The sequence below is a fragment of the Manduca sexta genome, chromosome 15 (genome assembly GCF_014839805.1).
Source record: "Manduca sexta isolate Smith_Timp_Sample1 chromosome 15, JHU_Msex_v1.0, whole genome shotgun sequence".
Classification (NCBI taxonomy): Eukaryota; Metazoa; Arthropoda; class Insecta; order Lepidoptera; family Sphingidae; genus Manduca; species Manduca sexta.
This window is the reverse complement of record NC_051129.1, coordinates 1,505,100-1,529,095: the sequence shown is the minus strand read 5'-3', so window position 1 is coordinate 1,529,095 and position 23,996 is coordinate 1,505,100. Positions and strand designations below refer to the sequence as shown.

At 35.5% G+C, this 23,996-nt stretch overlaps 2 protein-coding genes across 2 annotated transcripts in view; one reads left to right on the top strand and one right to left on the bottom strand.

The window, feature by feature from the left end:
- Positions 1-23,996, top strand: part of LOC115449543 — a 185,390-nt gene that overhangs the window by 34,525 nt on the left and 126,869 nt on the right. Inside the window, exon 2 of the mRNA XM_037438959.1 lies at positions 15,067-15,465. Coding sequence (XP_037294856.1) covers positions 15,102-15,465 — 364 coding nt within the window. The 5' untranslated portion in view covers positions 15,067-15,101. The remainder of the gene's footprint in view (positions 1-15,066; positions 15,466-23,996) is intronic.
- LOC115452683 lies at positions 416-4,247 on the bottom strand. Its single transcript, XM_030181273.2, has 2 exons — positions 3,428-4,247; positions 416-1,983 (listed from the first exon to the last, which is right to left on the bottom strand). The coding sequence occupies exons 1-2, from the start codon at positions 4,217-4,219 to the stop codon at positions 1,579-1,581; spliced, it is 1,197 nt and encodes a 398-aa protein (XP_030037133.2). The 5' UTR covers positions 4,220-4,247; the 3' UTR covers positions 416-1,578.

Here is a 23,996-nt window from a genome sequence, read left to right as displayed (position 1 = left end):
CGCTAGTGAATAACGATTTAACCTCTCTGGGTCCCGAATGCCCAAGGGCTTCATGAATTTTCAATAGTTATTTTCTAGTAAACTTTTGTCAATGAATGTTAAAACAATAATAATATATCTTAATATTTTTTTATTCAAGCACGGCACAGTGACCCTACTGTACCTGATGATAAGTGGAGTACGATCCCATGGAATGTCGACTGACGAGATATGATTACCTTTGGCAGTCGACACAATTATACCGTCCTGTTGGAACTGGATATACGGAGGCGGATTCTGGAACGCTAAACATTTATGTGAGCCACTATGGCGGGTTTTAACACCTTGTGTACGGTGGTCCCTATCGGGGCGGATATAAGATATATCCTACCAGCAAAAACTTCAATACTACGAGAAAGTTTAAATAAACAAAACAAAATAATAAAGATGTTTATTTATTAAAGTAATACATTCATAATTCTCTTTTACCGTGATGTCCATATGAAGCTGTTCCTATATCATACACTTCGGTTTATAATATGTCATATATGGTGGGACAGTATAATATAATACAAAGCTGATATTTATATTATTTTTCACTCATCATATTAACTAAGCTTCGAATAATTTTATGTATGCAAATCATTACAGTATCAACAAAGTATCAGAGGTATTATTCGACTGAAAAAATAATTAAATCGATGAATTGGCGATTTTGGTATTGCGTTTTATATGGTCGATTAAAAAAAAAAATCATCCGTTAACTACCATAGTGGCTAATATAAACCAATAAAACCATGTTAAATAACTTTATTCTGATTGGTCAATTTTCACTACAAATGTGACAGTAATGGTTAAGATGATTTATAGGATCAGTTATGATAGTGCACCACTTAAAGATGGTCATTTGGAATTAAAATAATATAAAATTTAGTGACTGAGACGTCAGTTGTTTCTAGGGATTATAGATAATTTCATTTACGAAGACGCTCCCTACTTCCTTCCTCCATCGCTCTATCTGCATGAGCAGCTTGAGTGGTTATAATACTGGTGTACTTGAATGGTTTCGGAGGTGGCTGATTTGAAATTAAAATAATATAAAATTTATACAGTTGTTTTTAGGAATTATAAATGGTTTCATGCAAGAAGACGTGCCCCATTACTTTCCTTAATCACATACAGTGTGCAGGAGTAGCTTGAGTGTACACACACTACGATGGATAGCGTTGAGACTGAGGCTTGGATCAGTCCATTTACCCCGCGACACTTCCGCTCAAACTGGTAGAGTGCGTCTTCGTGGATGAAATGACTTATAAGGGGTGATAATATGTTTATTAATAAATAAGATAATCAATTAATAATACTTAATAATAATAAATGTAACGGATATGTCCGCCACTATCGCTGAAACATAGTTATAGTAGCAGACTCATCTAAGTAGACCATTTTAAAAATGGACTTAATGTAAATGTTATACAGTGCATATTTTCACTATCAATGTAAGTAATTAGGATTCTGATTCATAAGTCAAATAATTCATTTTTCAATTAAGTTGAAGATGTCTATTTCCGTTTTAAATACTCAACGTGTACACACTCGTCACAGATACCCCCATTCAATAAAGTCATTAATAATTCCAATCATTCGTTCTTGACATTCTTTGTTAGTGTCTTGTGAGATGGTGGTCATAGCATCTAATTCAGTTAAGTCATCATCAGGAGTCATTAGAATGGGTATCATGACGAGGGATGTTTGGAGTCCGTAATCTAGCCTCTCTTTGTACATAACCTCAAACTCTTTCCTGGGTAAAACGTCTTGCACCTCGATGTTGAAATAAGTCAAAAATGACTTCAAAGATTCATAGTACATATCTTTAATGTACGGTATATTTTGTCTCATTTTCTGGTCCAGTGAGGCAAATATGAAGTATATGAGATCCATAACTGGACATCCGTAGTATACCAGTTGATAGTCTATTGGTATTACTTCTGAGACCTTGCCGTTCTGAAAGAAAAACAGAGTTATTTATATTTCTACTGGACCTAGCCCGCAGCGCCGCCTTCGTTATATCATCGGTTCCAGGGAAGAAGTAGCCAATAGCAACAAGGAATAATGTAGATTTTTATTAGTGAAATTGAAATAATGTTTATAATAGAAACAATAATATAGCAGTTGAATATTAACTCAAGCGTGTGGAACCAAAAAAATAAATACTGTAAATAAAACTGTTGATGACTAAAATATATGACGAACAGGAAATTAATGGCATTACACCATGCCCGCCATATTTACCCATTAGATGTTAAATTATATGATGCCCAGTCGGTCTAACATGCATGTCACAAAAAATGACAACTCGTTTTCCCGTGTTTTTATCCTTTATATACTGACATTACTGGTGGTAATTCTGTCATATGTGAGAGTCCGCCTGGGTAGGTACCACCACAATGTCTATTTCTACCGCTAAGCAGAAGTATGTAGTCAATGTTGTGTTCCGGTTTAAAGAAACATTGTAGCTAGTGTAACTACTGAAAATAATAGGACTTAACATCTCATGTCTCAGAATGGCGAGCGAAGTGGAATACCAAACAATAATTTGTAATTCAACGGTTTGGATGGTGTTTCTACTGTTTATGGGCGGTCGTATCGCTTACTATCAGGCGTATTGTCAGTTCGTCTCGTCATTGAAAGCAATAATTAAAAAAAAATACACTAACATGCGTGCTCATTTTGTCGACTTCTTATGTCAAAAGTAGAGAAAATAGTAAAATTTAATCACCTATCACACACATGTAACCGCGATATTTGTCTTCGTTGCTTATGTACGAAGATACAAATAGAGAAAATTATTAGTTTAATTTATTCGGTAAATAAACTGTAGCGGGATCTTATTACAATAATATGATATCTATATTCGGTGAGCGAGAGGCGTGTAAAGAGATAAGAACTCGCTTTATGCGACCCCTTTTATAGAGGATGGCGAGCTGTAACTATCGTGTATTACAAAATCAATGGCATTGTAAGTATATTAAAGAAAAGCCCTATTAGAATCCTAATCCAAAGGCATGGCCGCCTATTTAAAAAAAAAATACAATATACTTACTTAATTACATAGCCGAGTTTAATACCTATTAAAATAATGTTGATGTTATAGATATAGAATTTTTAGATGTGCTTCATTCAATTTCTTGCCAATGGAAGCTGACAAAGATATATTGGGCAAGATTTTTATGAATTTTATGGGGCGGTTTTTAGGCTGTGTATAGTCTTTCTCGAGATATGTCGTGTCACACATGCTAGACCGACAGCAATATTATTTATTTGTCACTCATTGAAAGCCTCTACTTTTAGTTATTCAAATATGAATAAGATCTGTCATCAAATATCAACTCATGTACACAGGTATAAAAAATATTTTAAGATAACGTCTCTCCGTTAACATACTCACAATTTCCTTCTTCAATATATTGCTCGGTCTGTAATCACCATGGCACAAACAACGCTTGTGTGTATCATCTTCTAGATACATTCTGTATTTTTCTAGAAACATCATTTTGAACACTTCCAATTTTCTCCTGACATCGTTGCTAACGTATTTCATTGTGATAGCCAGGAAATTATCGATGAAGTTCGACCAGTCTTCATTGAAAACGTACGGGTGATTCATGTTTTGTAAATGTCGTTCGAAATATTTTGGTCTCTTCTCTTTTATTGCGAACGACAGAGCGTGAAACTTTGCGAGCTCTTTCACAGCTGATACTGCGAAATCCAGAGACACAATTTTTGATCTGTGATGAGTTCTGTATCCTTTGTTGTGCAAATTTTCAAGAACTATCACATTTGATGAAGACTCGGGGTAACTTTTAACCATTTTGTATCGCTCTGCTTCGGGGACATTATATGCTTCTTGTAGATCTTCAAATACTTTGGCAAGATTTCTATACACGAATAATTCGTTAGCATACGCTTCTGGTACTTTTATAAATGTAAAATTGCTCGAATTCATAATTTTAATGAAAAGATTTGTTTCCTGTTCCCTATCTTCTTTAACTCCTTTGATATCTACTTCACACGTGGAGCCAAGAAATCCTTGTTCCTCTATTGAATTTAATTTAATTTTCACCTCATGGTTCTTGTAGTCTTCTCTCTTGATTATATTGTTTGTTATGTCATTAATGAGAATGGTTTTTTCGTCACTATTAGAGTCATGTTTATTGCAATTTTGTTCAGCAGCTTCCATAGTTATTGTTTACTAGAACAAGTGTTTGTGAGTATGTTGTGTGCCGGTTCTGTTCTTATATAGTCACATATTCTAAAGACGTGTTTATGTTGGTTGTTATATTATCTGCAAGAGATAATTATAAAACCAACTTCAGTATAACATACTTTTGTGGATGTATTCATGGGTTGTATTTGAATTCCATTGTTCATTATACATAGCATAGTCATTAATTTATTCGTTATTACATGGATTGTGTTTAAACTTATCAAGATATTCTTTGGAACAGTATACATATAGTCCGACGCATAAATAATTATTGGCCTTTTCTGCTTCAGAATACAATCTAATAGTAACAGTTTTGCGTTTTGTACTATAAAATTGATTCCCAACAAACTACTGTCAAATGTCATACTTTAGTTTTATTTTACCTTCTTGTATTTAATGTTCATGATTATAACGAATTGCTTATTGGAATAAAGGTCTCTATCAAAAAATCATTTAAACTGGAAACGTCCATTTTAAAAACGTAAATTAATTGTATAACACCGCTTTGTGTTTATTTATATTATACAACATGAAGACATAATATATAAATGTAAATCAAACAACTCTTATCAGTAAATAGATAACTATGTTTAGGGGAGCAATGTATTCACACTGATAACTTTGTGTGAAGAGGATGGCAATACGACATTCTATTGGAGGGAAAGAGACAAATAACAGACTTAGAGACAGATTTGCAAATTTGTAACATGATGCTACTATATCAAGGAAAGTTATTATAAATAGTAAAGTGGTTATAAGTGGTCTTAACTAAACGCTATCAGCCACGTGACTACCTTGGTGGCGTAGTTGTAATGCGTACATGGTACGAGTACAACTGGGGTTAATTTATAATTGTGACTGGGTTTTTCTATCTTAAAAATTACTCAGCTGCAGCTCGAAGTTAGGGTTGGCGGTGTGATACCCCCGTGCCTCGGAAAGCACGTAAAGCCGTTGGTCCTGCGTCTGATCACTCTTCGATCATGTCGGATTGCCGTCTCACTTGACTATGAGAGTGGAGGAACAAAGTGCACCTGCGTATTGCGCACACACTTGTGCACTATAACATCTTTTGCGTACTTGGTTGATGTCCGTTGAGATTGGCCGCCTTATCCGACATTAGGCTAGGAGGAATTCATTGATTCATTAGCTGCATCTACTGAATACCTAGGCGCATATTTTGAGGGTTGAATTTTTTTTGCTAGAAAAATATGGAACTGTACCCAACTTAACAGCGTAGTACAAATGATTCAATAGTGGTTCGGTCTGAGGAGTTTGGCATTGCTGGTGTATAAGTAAGTTATGGGTCTATAATACATAATAAGAATATGTAGTAAAAATAATGAAATACTATACGTGAAATGAAAAATATGGATAAATTCAGAGAATGTTTTTTTATCATTGAGCACTTGTTTTACACGAGTTGACATAAGACATCTATGTTTTTAATTTTTAAATTATATTCGAACAAGAGGTTCTACAACATATCCTCCCTTAGTAAATTAAAAACATAAAATAACAACATAGTAAAATACAGTTTCTTATAAAACTAATATATAACTATATATTAACTCATACCCATGCCTTTCATGCATTTGATATGCTTTATTGAACCCAATGGCTTTGTCAGCAAATCTGCAGGTAGCTCATCTGTAGGCATATACATTAATTCTACAACCTTGTCATTAACTTTTTCCCTAACAAAATGAAACTTTACATCAATGTGCTTAGTCCTATTGTGATGGACTGGATTCAATGCAAGTTTTTGCGCACTTTGACTATCAGAGAAAATAACAACATTTGGTGATCTACCAGTTACTTCAGTGACAAAACGTTTTATAAAACAAGCTTCTTTAGTGGCTGAACTTAAAGCCATGTATTCGGCTTCTGCCGAAGATAAAGCAATCGTAGGCTGCTTCCGTGATTCCCAAGATATTGGACCACATGCGAACTCAAAATAAAATCCAGTGTATGAACGTCGATCAACTGGACAATTTGCCCAATCTGCATCTGCATAAGCTTGTAGTTTAAAATCTTCTACTTTCCTATAAGTTATACCAACATCTTTAGTTGTAAAATATTTTCCAAAATCACATTTGAACTTCTCAAACGTCACATTGTCTTTATAAATAACAACAATGTCATCTACATAAACTGCCAGTATTAAACAGTTTTTATCCGAAATCTTTTTGGTAAAAACATAAGGTTCAGAAGGAGTTTGAATAAATCCAATAGCCAACAAAGTTTGTTTTAACTTTGTATTCCAGGCTCTTGGTGCCTGTTTCAGACCATACAAAGATTTTTTTAATAAACAGACTTTATTCTCATCACCTCTACGAACAAAACCTTCAGGTTGTGTCATATATACTTCCTCTTCTAAGTCACCATTTAAGAAAGCTGTGTCGACATCCATATGCCGAACTTTGTACCCTTCCTGCACTGCTAAAGCTAGTAGGGTTCGCAGTGATGAGTTGCGTATAACCGGTGAAAAGGTTTCATGGTAATCTACACCCTCTATTTGTGTGAATCCCTTGGCAACTAATCTAGCCTTGTACTTCACTACGTTACCATCAGCATCTCGTTTTAGCTTATAAACCCATTTACATGGAATGCAGGATTTATGACTTGGTTTATTTACCAAAATCCAAGTTTCCTTTTTTAATAAGGAATTATATTCTTCTTTCATTGAAGAGATCCAATTATCTTTGTCATCTCTAGATATTGCATCATGAAACGTTTTCGGATCATCATTCAGAATATCATTTACAAGAGCACTATATGAAAAATAATCTGGAGGCTTACGTTCTCGTTGAGGATATCTTGACTCAGACCCGCCATAAGGTTCATCATTAGTACCACTTGATGGCAATGAAGATGAATGATCTAAATCACCTGAGTTGTCATCAATATCATCAACAGCATCCACAAAGTCATTTTGCTCTTCCGGCAACAAAGATGGATTTGCACCAGATGATGAAATCTGCGATAACAAATTAATAACATTGGGATTAAAACTAAGGTTTAAATTATTTTCAGGCATCTCTTTCAGTCCTGTAAAATTATTTTCGAAAAATGTAACATCCCTTGACTTAATTAAACTTCGTGGCGTTTCCACGTTACGGAAATAATAACTTCTTGGATCATCTGAATATCCAACAAAGATGTGTTCCGTTGCTTTCATGTCTAACTTAGTTCTATGACATGACGGTACATGAACTAAACATCTACATCCAAAACCTTTAAATGAGACAGGTCAGGTTTGCTCCCATACCACATTTCGAATGGTGTTTTACCTCCAATTGCGCGATGAGGAGACCGGTTTTTTAAATAAACACTAGTTTCTACTGCATCCTGCCAATATGCCTTAGAAAGCGAACCATGTGACAGCAAAGCACGAGTCTTTTCTATAATACTGCGATTACAACGTTCACTAACACCATTTTGTTGAGGGCTATATGGAACCGTTGTTTGGTGTTGGATTCCTTGAGAATCTAAGTAGGCTGCCATCTCTTTATTGACATACTCAGTACCATTATCCGATCTCAGTATTTTAATTTTCGCACCAGTTTCTGTCTCTCAACAAGTGATTGAAATGTAAGAAACTTTGACATGACTTCTGTCTTAGAATTCATACAATAAACAAATATAAAACGCGTATAATCATCTACAAAAATAATAAAATATTTATTGCCTTTGAATGAAGTAGTTGACATCGGTCCACAAACATCTGTATGAACTAATTCCAGTGCTGATGTAGCTCTCTTATACTTCAGCCTCTTGAAGGGTTTCCTAGCTTGCTTACCTTCACAAGGTATACATGGTTCTTTGTCAACTTCTACGTACTTCACACCGACAGCAAGACCCTTTCTGAGTAGGTCCATACCAATACGGCAGAGATGTCCAAGACGCTTATGCCAAAGCTGAAACTTTGAAAGCTCTGAATTAACAATGTACGCTATATTTTGTGGTAAACGAACAGAACAATCTAAATGAACCAGTCCACCACTATAAGAACCATGAAAAGCAGCATTATTTAAATAGGATACATCATCATTTTTATAAAAATTACAACCATTTTTATCAAAAATTACTAAAAAACCTTTTTCAACAGCCTGCTTTACTGATAGCAAATTGCAGTTTAGGCGTGGAACATGTACGACGTCAGCTATTCTGCAGACTCCATTATTCGTATCAATAGATACATCACCAACGCCTATAGCTGCCAATTTCTCTCCATTTGCCACAGTAATTGTACCTCCATCTATAGGACGATTGTTGATAAACCAATCTGCACGGGGAGTCATATGAACTGTTGCACCTGAATCCACAATCCATCTGTTAAAGTCTTTACTTTCTAGTGCAGATAAAGACATTTCAGTGATAACTTGCTTCGAATTCGTTACCCGTTCTTCCTCATTATTCACAACAAGACCCGTTTCACGTTTTGCTTCCTTTTGATTATAAACAAAACTTGGTTTATCCTTTTTAAGAGGACAGTTGGGAGACTTATGCCCTGGTTTTCTGCATTTATAGCATATTATACCCTTCTTATGCAATGAGCGCAGTGCTGGTACATCACGTTCAGTTTCTCTACTCATTTCGCTCAATAGTTTAGTTTTCACCATTTCGCTAGTGACTTCTAAATTACTGTGCTCTAGAGCCATTATCAGGGGCTCATATCGTGATGTAAGACCACCTAGAATGATTGCAGCAAGCGAACTATCTTCAATTTTCTTACCAATATCGGCTAGGTCCTGCGCGGTCGTTGTTATAGCTATTATATAGGATTCTAAATCTGCAAAATCTGATAAAGTATACCTATATAACTTCCGCTCTAGTGCTAACTTTCGGCCTAAGCTTTTATCTTCAAACGCTGTTTGCAAAGCATCCCACGCCATTTTCGCCGTTGTAGCTGTTCTGACATGCGTGATAGCACCACCGTCAACCGTTAGGCATATTTTTGAAAGAGCCTTTTGGTCATTACGGAAACGTACCTCAGAAGGCGTTTTGTCATCGTCAGCATAGCCACTTACAGTACTCCACAACTCTTCATGCATCAACAACATTCTCATATTAAATTTCCAAATTGCATATCCTTCACGATTTCTTAACATAGTAATTCCATTTAATATTCCTACAGGTCCTGCCATCATTATCTTCTTCTAAATAAGATAACTTCGTGCTGATAACGATTTGTAGTAAAAATAATGAAATACTATACGTGAAATTAAAAATATGGATAAATTCAGAGAATGTTTTTTTTATCATTGAGCACTTGTTTTACACGAGTTGACATAAGACATCTATGTTTTAATTTTTAAATTATATTCGAACAAGAGGTTCTACAACAGAATATCAGCCCTGTATTATATACTATCCCACTGTTGGGCACGGGCCTCCACTACTATGAGAGATTACGCCTTAGTCCACCGCGCTGGCCTAGAGCGGATTGATAGACTTCAAACACCCTGGAAATTCCTATAGAGAACTTCTCAGGTATGCTCTCTCAGGTTTCCTCACGATATTTTCCTTCACCGTTAAAGTAAGCGATAAATCACAAAGAATACACACATATTTTTTTAGAAAAGTCAGAGGTGATTTTGGGATTTGAACCTGCGGACATTCGTCTCGGCAGTCCGTTCCACAACCAACTAATAAAATAAAATATTTTCAAACCTTCGCGTTTATAATTAGTAGGCAGGTGTGTACCGGCTGCTTTATAATACAATAATGGGCCTTATTATACAATTATTTTTAATATTTCCTGTTATTATTTACTTCATTGAACACAGATGTCATGTCATACGGAACATAAAGTAAATTTTATTGACGATGGAGTAGGCAGAAATTATAGTTAAGATGAACTTTATGACTTCTAAAGTGAAATGACAAATAATATTTAGGTTTTATGAATCAATGGTTGCCAAGTGCGGGTTGAAGTCATGCAAAGACTATGCCATGACAATAATATTTGCATTTATCATTAATTATTATAATATCTATCCCCATAATTCATTGGAGGTTGTGCTTGCGGCTTTGCCCGCGTTAAACGTATTTCCCGGTGGAAATCACAGTCTCTGAATCACGTTACCGATACATCGTGATAATTTTACATCAGCGCCATTTAATTCAAAACTTATTCTCTAAGAGATCAAGTTATCGGGATTGACAGTTCCTCCCTTGACCATGAAGGCTGCAAAGTCTTCGAAACGTCGGGAGAAAATAATATTAAAACCGCGATAAAATCCGAAAAATAGTTTAATTTAAATTATAGCAGTATGATTATAATGTAAGTATGATTAAATAGATAATTCAAACCACATATTCTATAAAAAAATTAGCCACAGCGCAAAAAGTCTAACTAACACACCATAGACATAAAATTCCCTCGACTTTCTTTAAGTAGGTACGTTATACTAAAAATGTCTCAATATATATCTTATAACACGTCATTACAATTGATACGTGACACTGGTCAGACATTGTCATTGTTCATTTACAAATGATAAACCCTCTCGAATAATGAATAATAGTATAAATTTATGGAAAAAAGGTAGGTCGAAGAGCGTAAGATATCAAGAATTATCTTGACCTATGAACTCTTGTTTGTTTCATAGAATGTCAGGAATGGTCAGCTGTGGATTTCTTCAAATAATTCATCGCAAATCTTGATAATCATCTTACTTTACATGAAATTGCGGCATGACGCTTTCAATATGTAATTTACTAGTTATTCAATCGACTATTGATTACACATTTGCTTCAACAAAATTACTAATCTATTGAAGCTGTCAACAGAACTACTGTTGAGTGTGAAATAAAAATAAAGGTTTTTTTTAAACTTCTGTCAGTTTCATAGCAATTTAAAAAATATATTGCTTCGTTGCCGCCATTTTGTGTCGTGTGTGCACAATTGACAGCCACTGCGCGGTGCCTTAGTTAATTAATCCGCAATTTAATGGTTTAATTGATATGAGAGCTACATCCGGACCACTATATTACATCGAAACAAACTCAACATAATGGGGGATTAAACTATAGCAAAAAGGATAATGTGTGCGCATACTTGAACAGATTTTTAATTAAAAGGGAAGAGGAAACTTATTTCAATTCAAGAATATTTAATATACTTATGCTAGCAAATTAGGAATATACAAGATCAGGGGTTTCAAAAGTATTTTTTGCCATTCGACTCTGCTACTTAAAATAATGCCCATGCCTCCCTTTCTTTCCAATTCAAGGAAGAGGAAGTCAAGGATCACCAAGGATCCTTATTATAAAATGAGTTTGTTTCTACGCCTTCCCGTGTTTACTACACAAACCGGTGATCATGAAATTTTGCAAACACGTTGTCAATGGAACAAAAAGACAAGGTACTTTTTATCCAGAAAAAAAGTACTCTTTCCGAGGAATAGAGATTGATTGATAATATCTATTTAAACGTCCTCCCCCCCTCCCACCATTTACTTGTCACGCATCACTAAAAAGCGCGCCCGACACATTGAAAAGCAATGTACTAGACTAGTGGTTCCTAACCTTTTCAATATTGCTACCCCTGTGATCTATGTGGAAAACTAATTTTACCCCGCCTTCAAATATTATTAAAACAAACAATACAGGCAAATACAAACATCTTTATTAATCGTAAATTGCACAACAGCCTTTTTTAATTATACGATTATTTAATTAGGTACTTTGTTATCCCCGGGAAATGGCTGATTCACCTCCGCGGGGGTTATTATCCCCAGGTTAGAAACCAAGGTACTAGATGGTAAGTAATAACTGTCCTATTATAATAACTGTATTTAATTATTTACTAGGTATTATGTGACCAATAGCCTATTTCAAATTTTCTGGGTAAATGCTACTCATCACAAATATAGTCGACAAGTTACACTCTTATCTGTACTCCCGTATAAATGGTAATAAAATTAGTACTTTCTACATTAGCTGTTTAATATGATAATTTTTGAGACAGGCCCTTAACATCTTACCTTACCTCAAGATGACGAGCGCAGTGGAGTGTTGACAGTGGTTTATAATATAAAATCAGTCACCTTAGAATGTCTTAAAATAACGCTATTCGTAAGTCGATGTTTGTGATTGGTCGAAAGACCAATGCTTCGGTCATGTGGTAGTCTCTCAACCAATCACAGTAAAATAACATCAAGTCGTAATTGTTTCTTGTCTCATTCTAAGCATCCTGTATATTGTTGCTACTGTTTATGGTTGCATCGCTTGGAATCGGGTGAGTTGCTCATCCCATCATTCAAATGCAATAAAAACAATCTATACGAATGTCCCGACATAATCTTGGAAGTACTATATCTCAGAACAACAACAATTTAGGATGATAGTTTGCAGTTATGGACTTCTTGATCGTATACATCACAAAATTTTGCCTGCAGCTCCGTCCGCGTGATATAGTTTTACTGGGACAAATGTCTATAGCATTTAGTCAGGAGTAATGTAGCTTCGTATTAGTGAAAATAAAATCGAAATTGCTTTAGCAGTTCTTGAGATTAGCGCGTTCAAACAAACACTTCAGCTTTATAATATTAGTATTGATTTGACAAAATGGCGATGTAAGTGTTGTTACGGTAGCATATGCCCTAGGTACGCTAAGGGTCCCTTGTCACAAAGCACTAAACCCTTGACGAGTCTTGACCCCTCTTTCGCTGAACACTCGCGAGCGGCGAATTTAAGACAAAGCTTACTTTCGATAGTTTTTTTACCGAGGGAAGCCTCTTGACTTGAAGTTTTAGCAAACTAATTTGCACCTTAATATTGAAGACTGCAGACTATTTTATGTGTGGCAGGATTTTGTATAAGATGAAACCTTATTTTATTTTTATTGGCTGAGCAATAGATATTTCTAGTCGGTAATTTCTTTCACTTTCTTTACGTAAATGTTTTGAGAAACAAAAACATTTTAACAATCAAGATTGTTAGTAACATTAAGTATTCTATGCAAGTTTTTCGTTTGAACTGACTTTAAAAAGAGGTTTTCAATTCGTTCGCTTATTCAATTTAATTTAATTCTCAACTATTTATAATTTTTAAAAATATTATGTCATACCTCCATTTCTGAATTTTCCAAACACAAATTCAACGTCGAAGCTTGGATGCCAATCTCGAGGTACAATAACAGATAAGTGGGTCCGCGGGCCCCGGGCGAGGTAATCTATTATCACAACGGGGGATGTCGAAAATATTTTCCCATTACACTAAAAACATGTTTGCGTTTGATGTTATTGTTGGGAGCTGAGATTAAAAGCTGGGCCCAATATAGATCAGGTTAGTGCGGTCTTTGGTATGGGTGAGTTAAGGGCTTAGATATAATTTAAATATGAAGTATATTTATATTTTTTTGGGTATCGGACCCCACATTCGGCAACGGGGGAAACCCCCGGGATGCTGGGATTCCTGGGCTTAGCGACTGCAGGGTCCTGAAGCCTGGTCCTGACTTTTCGAAATTACGTGCGTATTGTTTAAGGAAAGAAGAGGATGGGATAAGGTTAAACAAGTCCTCCTACAACAATTAACGATTTAAAAACCAACCCTCTTCTTTCAATGTGGTGTTCTACCATGAATTTAATTTCTTGAGGAAGTTTCAAATCCAATACCAATTTTATAATCAACGTTGTTACCACGCGGCGGATTGAAAAACAAATGTTTCTTTTAATTAGTTGTAAGTCGCTGTCAAAAGTTTGATGGAGTGTTGCCAACTCGCCGACGAGATTAATTTGGTTTCAGGCTTGAGGTAGTTTAGTGGTGATTCATTTCCTTCTAGTGTCGACGGAATTATGATTTTCAAAGTTCTTGGAATAATGGAAACTTTGCGGTATTCATGAAGCACTTAGCTAGCATTGGATTGTTAGAAGTGGTAGTTAAATTTGATTTGTAAAGGTTTATGTTGTATTCTGCTGGTGGTAGGATATATCAGCCTGGATAGCGACCGCTGTACACAAAGTGTTAAAACCCGACGTAGTGGCCCACGTAAGTGAGACGCGTTTCGGGTTCAACCTGTGTATATCCGGTTCTAACAGGCCGGCATAATTATGTCAACTGCCGAGGGGTAATCATCTCTCGTCAAACATTCTATTGGACCCCACTCCACTTACCACCAGGTACAGTGGAGTCCTTGCCGAGCACGAATAAAAAAATCTTCACATATAAATGTTGCTAGATGTCTAATCATTTTACATAGTAACAACGGAGCCTTTTAAACTTGTTAGCAAGTTAAAAACAGTAAATATAATATATTGAGTGTTGATATTAAGACTAATAAATAAGAAATATTATATTGCATATAATACATTTGAAAGTGTCAACTAACTGTCTACATTAAATGAACATAACTTAACTTTAACACAGCTTAGTGGTCGTAAAACGAATGTTTCGATACAAACTTCAATTACTTAGAAACTATGACCCTTGCGTGATTTTTATTAGCGATAAATTCTGAATCACCTGTCTTTATGTAATACTTGTTTTCATCACTTTTACAAAATATATTTGATTATAATCTACATTTTGGCTTTAAATAAAGTGATTTATAGTCAACTTTAAATATATATTTAGATCTAGAGCATCCATTTAATCATTATATCTAGTTCAACTGAGAAGTTATTAATCACACAGTGCTCAGACTTGACTATTCATTCATTAATTTACACACCTTGCAAAATTGTTCGTCACAGTTATACTCATGTATAATTTGTCAAATGGTTCTTCTTCTTTTTAAATTATGGCTTCCATCTTTTATCAGTGAATTAGCCACTGAATGAATACCAAATGTTCAATTATAATTTTCTTTCCAGATACCAAAAACTATGCACCAGAAACCCCAATAAACATGACAAACCAAACCCAAATCCATCAATGGAACAGAAGCAAAGTGAACCGGGCCAAGTTCAGGAACAAACTGGTCCAATACCTGGTCATCCTAGCATCATTGCCTTACAGCTCGTCGCTGAGCTTGCCTAACGGAGACCCAGCTCCTGGAAGATCTCCAGGACCACCTGAAGTCACCACGGTAGAAATGGAGACGACAGTGATGATGATGACTGATGCTAGTGACGACGGCTGTGCGTTTGCGCGGGTGCCAAGTGATTCTGATGAAGTGGTGACATTGAGTGACGATGAGAGTGAAGTGAATTTAACGGTCAGTCATCCGGTGTTCGAAGCTGATGTGCTGGTGAGAGGCGTGGTGTATGATGGTGAGTTCTTTATATAATTCTTTTATAGATTTTACCAAGAAAGTGTACACTCTGTATTGAATTTAGTTTCCATGGTGTTTCTTCAGCGCTATGACTTGTCCTTCTTGAAATGACGTTAAAAAACATTTTTCACGGTAGGTAGCGGCCCGACTGTGCCATTATTGACTTCCATCAGCGACAATAACCACTGTTCGTCGCCAGCTCGTCTGCCTTCGGAGGAAAAAAACTGGCATAATAATAAACGTTGTAGTAATAGCTTATCAATCTAATGCTAATTTCTTAAGTTTAGCATTAGTTGAATTATATTATTCGCTGATGTCGCCGACTAGCTGACCGAAAATCACAACAGTAAGAATAATAGTAGTGTAGTGTTTCTCGGGAACAGATTAGCACCGTCTGCGCGGTGATTTAGGTTCACTGTTCAAATCGTTGGGATTTACATTTTCAAACCAATTTTTTCTCCCAAAAACATGGAAAGTGTTTCATATAAATTTATCTTAATTACGCTAGCGTCCATTAGCCGTAGTTTGCTCGCGCGGTCTTTTGTACCTCGTAGAATAATTTTTCACACTATGTTGAATTTAAAAAGTCTCATCAACTGAACAATACAGGGTGGTATTAAAGAAGGCCGGGGTAATTAAAAAACCGGATAACGAAGAGTGCGTTCAGGGTTCAGTAGGTTTGAATGCAGGTGTGATCAAGAATTCTAGTTTACTGTGTTGCTAACATGGAAATTATCATAACGGTTTCGTAGTACGAACTTTTACTGGTAGTAGGTTTCTCATATGTAAGAGTCCGCCTGGGTTACCACTGCAATGGCTATTTCTGTCGCCAAGCAGCAGTTTGTAGTCATTTTTGTGCTCCGGTCTGAAGGATATTATAGCTAGTGTAACTGCTGGACATAATAAGACTTAACATCTCATGTCTCAGGATGGTGAACTCAGTGGAATACCAAACAATACTTTGTAGTTTAAGGTGTTGGATGGTGTGTCTACTGTTAATGGGCGGTCGTATCGCTTACCAACAGGATAACAGCAAGCTCGTCTCGTCATTCAAAGCAATAAAAACAACAGAATTTTACTAAGTCTTCGCCGTCATATTTGCAGTGCTCTTTATCATATCTAAGGAACGAGTTGAAATTTACTCAAAATATTAAACTTATTGAGGACATCTTAAATAATTATAACAGAAAAAATTTAAGTGCGGAACCTTAGGCGTTCGAGTACGACTCGCAGTTACCATGTTTTTTTATTTACATGGTGCAATTTCATTAAATATTTTCCCGAAACATAGTCGGTAAATGATAAAAAAATTCAAAATAAATAAACAGCGAAGTCAGACCTTTCTGGGGAAATGGCGAATTCAATTCCATCTTGTACAGAAACATGTATTTGTCAACAAAGACAATGAAATCAATAATAATCACCCAAGGGTCCTGCTTGGTTTATTAATGACCCGGAAACCACATCCCTTGCTGACACAGAACCCTAAAAGCTCAGCATGTACACGACATTTCTATGTTTTACCACTAATTAAAATGGTGGTTTTCATTTGTCTTGCTCGCCCCATAAATCCCAAATGATTTGACGTGGGCACACAAAGGGCCTCCGAGACCGGCACGCTTTTCAGGGTTATAAGGTATAAATATCAGTCTTATTTTAATTAACGTTAGGTATCATTTTGAATGTTTATATCAGGGATATTTGCTTGCTTTGAATTGTCATTTTTATTTTGACTAATGACGCCGCATGTTTAAAGCATCACAGTGAATATTTTTCTTAAAACTTAGCGGAATTATATTCGTCCCATGATGTGATGGGGGTGGGACTATCATTATATCATGGGACACAAATTCCAATCTTACAAATCCCGTAATTTTTCACGACTTAAATGCACAAAGTTTGATTGATAGGATTGCCGTTGAGTTTATGCGAAAAGAAACACATTTAGTTCTTAAGAATGGAACATAGAACTTCACAGACCACCTATTAATATAATTCGTAATTCAATAAAAGTGTTTATCTTGGAGCTCAAGTCCTTATTTTATTACTTTGAATGACGAGATGATCTTGCTGTTCTTCTGATTGTAAGCGATACCGCCATAAACAGTAGAAACACCAGAACACCTTAATTTACAAAGTATTGTTTAGTATTCCACTGCGCTCACCATCCTGAGACATGAGATGTTAAGTCTTGTGTCCAGTAGTTTATCTTTCTATTTAATTAATTTCGTTGCGGGATAAAGACAAATTAGTGTTCCCTGAGACTCGCCGAACTTCATTGCTCGGTGTCATAAAATGCTTGCCACGGCTGATCCTGGCTTACAGGAGTTGTAGTGGTGGGTGTGAGGGCGAGAAAGTCTAATATTTAATTCAAATTCGGTATAATAAAGGTTTGCCCCCGATCCTTGAACGAAACACACATCGGAAATTGGGTGCCCTAGTTGCGGCTCTGCCTACCTCTTAAGAACAGGCGTGATGAGTGCTATTAGTTTGTTAAATTAGACTTTGCCTGATCACACGCAAAATGTCCTTTTATGCACAGTTGTCCGTCAGTTCACTGCAAAGCCAAATTACCTTAGACATGAAAATTATGACACTACACTGGCTATTGCGAATGAATGAGCACATTGTTACACTAGATGCACGATCCATCACGGGGTACAAAAGACCGCACTGCCCGTCGCACAATACACCGAATAGCCTCCATTGTGCCGCCGTTATTTCAAATCGATTATGCCGACGTGCACGCGGAGTGTTATTCGAAATATGTTTTAGTTTCATTTTGTTTTGAAATAACTGGCCATTGTATCGAAATCATCAAGATAATTATAAACATTGTTTGTTCTAAATTCAAAATTCAAACAAAGAATTTTTGATTTTAATTAATTTTCATTGTTTAATGAATAGAGTTTTAATATTTCTTAGAAATGATATAAGCCTTTTTGCAGACACGATTTTTTGCTTTTGCTGTATTTACAGATTTTTGGGAGTTAATAAGCACAATTCTTGCGCAGTTCATATCTTTCAAATTATCTTTTGTACCTATATCAAGTTCATACTGGCTTTAAAAACTAATGAAGTGTTATTTTATATAAAAGAAATCCAACTACTCTTTTATGCGAACACACCACGTGAATTCCCGAGACATTTAGAATATAAATTGTGTTATTACAGCGTTAAATGGAACGTATTAGTGGTCGAGATTTTTTATTTTATTCATGGATTTCGCTGAATGATTAATGTTCGGAGACGTGGTTTGACTTATAAGTCAATCAAATGACTTAGAAAAGGTTACTGATAGTCTTGGCGAGAAAAATAATCTAAAGGTTTTCGATATACTTACTATTAAAAACATCTCGGAACAGCTCACGAAATTGAGTTTAATGCAGAAATGTACTCTATTCAAAGTTTTGTTTGTAGCTAGGTAAAATACGGTCTTATATAGAAACAAAAATTGCAAAAATACATACTTCTAGAAAGTTGGTGTACTATTTATAAAATAGAATATATTAATTTAAGCATATATCACAAAGATTTTTTACATTTGAAAAGGAATTAAATATTATTAATTATCGACGAGGCCTCTGCGGGGTAGGCATCAATTTTATTAATCAAATCCAGGAACCCCCAGAGGTTTTTCGCGATGAAAAAATTTGAAACATTTTTCATTGAAGCATAAACGTAGGACAGAGGTGACGAACAATCCGATCGGAAGCAGTATCGACTTGTATGAAACCAAGAATTTATCTCATCGAAGCACTCTGGAATAAAAAAATATTAAAATTCAATTATTTTTTTCTAACCTATGATTCTATAGTCAGATCCACGCATTAAACAAATATGTAATGGGTTATCCTTACTGCAGTATGCAATTATCTTGGTTTTGTTTTCAATATAGATTATAGGTACTTTAGATTGGTTTTAGCCTAAAATAACTCGCGTCAGCTGCCTAGGATGAAGAATGAGACCTCGAAATAAGGACTAAAAAGGACTCCAGGCGGAATACATAAAGATATCTAAATTCTAAATATTATTTATGTTCATGTTTCTGAAACACTTAGCAAGATATAAAAGGTTCACGATCCCTGCTATCGAGTCTACGGAACTGCGCGAACATTCCCCAATTTAATTCGCATTATAAACTGCTTTGTTTGGCTCGTATTTCTTTTTGTCCTAAATACAAACCCAATTTGTTATCGTTATCTTATAATTTGATCTTAGCTTTTTGTAAATTGCTTGTCTTGAGAAGTTACAAGGATAAGGGATATTTCATATTTATTATATAAGGTCTCTCATAGTTCCTGATGCTATTATATTAATACGTAATCATAGGAAGACATTTGTCGCGGCTCTAGGCATACAGTTAAGTGTTAACCTCATGACTGCCATTCATATTGGGCCTATGAAGGCTCGGGAACTTTTCCTGGCCTTCTCCTTTTCTAAAAGGATTCCTTTTTCTTCCCCCACACTTTCTTTCCCAGATACCACCTCCCAACTTTCCTTCAGGTTCCTGCAGTCGCTAAACTGTGGAATTTCATTCGCAGGTTTCCCCCGGTGTTGACTGCGGAGTCCTATATAGTCCATAGTATATCCAGCCCTGTATATATCCTCTGCTGAAAAAGATCCTTCTCTACTACTTAAAATCGAATCTAAACCATCGTACGTGGTGGTAGGATATTGTATCCGTCCGAATAGCGATCCTATAATGTAAAGCCTGCTATAGTAGTTCACGTAAGTGTGTCGCGTTCCGGGATCAGCCTGTGTATCCGATATAAAATAGGCCGGTATAATTGTGTCGACTGGCGAGGGGTCATCGTCAGTCAATCTTGTCCCTTGGGCATTTATTACCAAGTGTACTGGGGTCATTTTGCTGTGGCAGTATAAGACCTGGTTAAAAGGCAAAGAGGAATTGAGAGGATGCTTAGATGGGTTGGGCATTTGGAGAGGATGGATTAAAGGAAACTGACAAAGAAGGTATAAGGCGAATGTGGTAGGGGCTGGTAGGGGTCGACCGCACCGAACGTTCAAATGTCAGATATCTCACATTCTTAGTAAAGGGAAGGTCAAATGTACCCTGAACCGGCGGAAATGCATCAAAAGATTGATGAAGGTGGAGGAAGCGAGAGACAATGTCAGAATCGTGCAATGTGGCAATCCATAGCCTACCCCTATAGATAGAGGCGTGATACTATGTTTGTGAAAGAAATTGAATTAGTGGTCTGTCTGAAAGTATCGTTATTCTAAACAATTATTACGTACAGACAAACATTAAACGTTGAAGTATTATTTTACCGCTACAGACCCAATTTATTGCCTTTCAATCAATCATCGGTGGGGGGAAGCGAAGCGCTCCTTAAACGGATCCCGTAATGTTTTTGGCACTTTAATCGATTCCTGTGGAAGAGTGTGGGAGGTGTTTTAATTATTTAAGGCACCGCGCAGATGGCGTCGACTTGTTGCATGTGTGACGTAAAATAGTGGAATTAAGGTGTGAATTTTACTGTCAGATTCTTACCAGGAGAATAAAAACCTGTTTTGGAGGCGCTTCTTTTGCTTTTACGTTTTAAAGTCAAGTGAGGTTTTTTATTTTAATGGTCAGGCTATAACATTTATTACAATTACAACTTATACATATAATAACAACTATTATTTATTTATGAATTCCTGCTCATCATGGCAGTAGGTTCGTTCCTTATTCCATTGTTGATACCAAATATCGCTTTTCCCAATCAGGAATTCGAACCCAGGCTCCCAGAAAAATGTCGTACCACGTACACATTACAACTATACTACCGAGGGAATCAACTCAACAATCTGCAGTATTAACTTATTTCCGAAACATACGTCATCGTATAAAGAATTTCAAGAGAGAGCATTCATTTACACACACACATCACGCATTTATCACCAAAGAGGTATGCAGAGGCACCCACTTTTCGCCAAGTAAAACTGAGCATAAAATCCCAAATATCACTTTACCCAACTCGAGATTCGAACCCAGGACCTCGAAGCGCTGGCGTACCACGCATGCAGTACAACTACGCCACCGAGGTAGTTTGGCATTCATTTACATAAGCGAAATATGACAAATTTCGTATATCCCTGCTTAATGAAATGATCGTAGGGCAAACATACATCAAAGGCAGATAAACGTCATTAGTAAAGACTTGCAGAGTCCGCCGGCGACCATGTTTATAATTACCAACCAGGGGCATGATTCTCTACGACGATGTCGAACTTGTAACACGGCGTGTTTCGTTAACTTCGTGTTATGACTGTGTAAGAGTATTCTGGATGCTAATTTGACATTTCATAAACACGATGAGGTGTGACACATCCGCCTTATGGGCATGTTACGAATTGTCAAAATAACGTGCGGCAATCCAGCGCGTCTATGCGCGTTTAGACAAATTAATTATTTAGATACAACGACTGTATAATTTCTATTGACGATAGTATCCTCTTTACATCGTGAAAACTCAAATATAATATTCTACCTTATCAGAAACAAAACAAACATAAATCCTGAATGATCGAATTAATATTCAAACCTATGTTTTTGTATCTTGATAGTCAAATTTGTGTTATGGGCTCAGCGGTGAAAAATAACCTACTTTACTACTGGCAACCCGACTTTTGACAACAATTGAGGTCAATCAAGTTTATTTTTATTACTTCGATGTAATATTTCTATTAGTAAATAGATAGGCCAAACAAATATAAAACACTAATGAAGGTATCTTTTTAAACAATGTTTTCTTAATTATGTACATTACAATTAATACTATGTAGTTTCTTTGTGGTGAAAGTTTTGTACCTATAAAGTTTGATAACAATAAAGATTATTGAAGAAATTTTTACTAGTTATACATCATTGTTGTTATAAGTAATTGGTAGAGGTCTTAATCAAGGGCTTAGCCAGCTTTAAATTAAATATCAAAATCTTCTAAATGTGAATATCGATCCAGGGAACAAAGCAAAAATTTCATGTAGGTAATCCCAATAATTTTACACAATTACAAACAAAAGTATGTAATCATGTTAAATCTAAAATTGTTTGTACAAACACTTTCTTTTTATTTTAGGAGACCAAAGGCATCTTACATTGAATACTAATGTTAACAAAACTGATAATATCAAATGTAATAATAAAATAATTTCTTTTACAGGATAGTGAATGTAATGCAAGATATTCCAAATAAATAATAGTAAAATATACTCAGTTTTAACAACATATTATTTTTGTTTTATTTTTATTTGTTGTTCAGTCTTAGATAACATAATATACTTAAGTAAAATTTCTATACATGAGTTTGAATGTTTGTTAATTAATCAGTTTCACCTTAATAACTAAATGAATGTGTATGAAATATGGTACTCAGACAGTGAGCTGTGGATTGAATAGAGTACTTTTTATTCCAAAAGATTAATGCCGGTTGAGCGGCAAATAGAAGTTACTAGGTAATAGAGCTATAAATTTTTAAAAATAACGTTTAAAGGCAATATACACTTATTTTAATTGTTGTTGGTAAAGTCTGTTGTATGTGGTGTCTGTCTTCCAATAGTTGTAAAAGGTGTCTGCGGCAATGTCTATTTCTATAGCCAAGTTAAACTGTGTCCATGCACTGATGTGTACCAGTTTAGAGGAAATTGTAACTAGCGTAATTACTTTATAAGACCTAAAATCTTTGTCTCATTCTGAAAACCTACTGTGGAACGTCACATAGTGCTTTACAATTCAAAGTTCCGGATGGCATTGTAACTGTTTATGGGCGGTCGTATCGCTTATCATCAGGTAAACGGCATCCTCGTCACATTATTTAACTAAATAAAAAAAGAATTTGGGTTAATGCCTTTGTCGATTTTTGCAACAAATTTTATAATGGAAGGTCCGTAGAATTCCTATTAATATACATTGTTAGCGCTAATTTAACATAAACTGCATAAGCACAACAGCATTTACTATTATTCATATAACAGCATTCGTGTAAAATCTTCAGTAGCATTCAATATATCAATTCAATTCAATTTTTAAAATGTGGCTTTAGTAAACAAATCAAGTAACTAGAGTCAATGACATTGACATTTGACAATAATTTTGAAGTTATATTTTTCGTTTGAAAACAATCACAATCTACAGAAATTTCTTTAAATTATTTTTATATTCCTTTCATGTTTCTTACATTTAAGTATATACAAAATGGGATTAAATAAAGTTTGGCAGTGATTTATTCGAGTTACATCATTTAATATCACGAATACAAACAAAAAAGCCTTTTAAAAAACCGATACTTGCCGATTCGAGGGGATGAAAGATTTCTGAACGCATTAACACATCGTAATATAAAAATATTAAGCATAGACAACCTATCGTATGGCATACACAATACCTATTTATCAATTACACATCGTGGCGCGTGTATGAAACGCGTTTGTGTTTAGAGCTTGTTTTGACAACACGCGTTTACGGTGTGTTATCGCGAGTAGCATAGGGAATCAACCTACAGTAGGTTGATTTCTATGCTACTA

What these genes read in the sequence shown, in the direction of transcription:
- LOC115452683 (XM_030181273.2), bottom strand. Translation starts at nt 4,219, where the DNA reads ATGGAAGCTGCTGAACAAAATTGCAATAAACATGACTCTAATAGTGAC. An exon ending in ATATATTGAAGAAGGAAATT is followed by an intron (nt 1,984 to 3,427) that starts GTGAGTATGTTA and finishes TTTTTCTTTCAG; the next exon opens with AACGGCAAGGTCTCAGAAGT.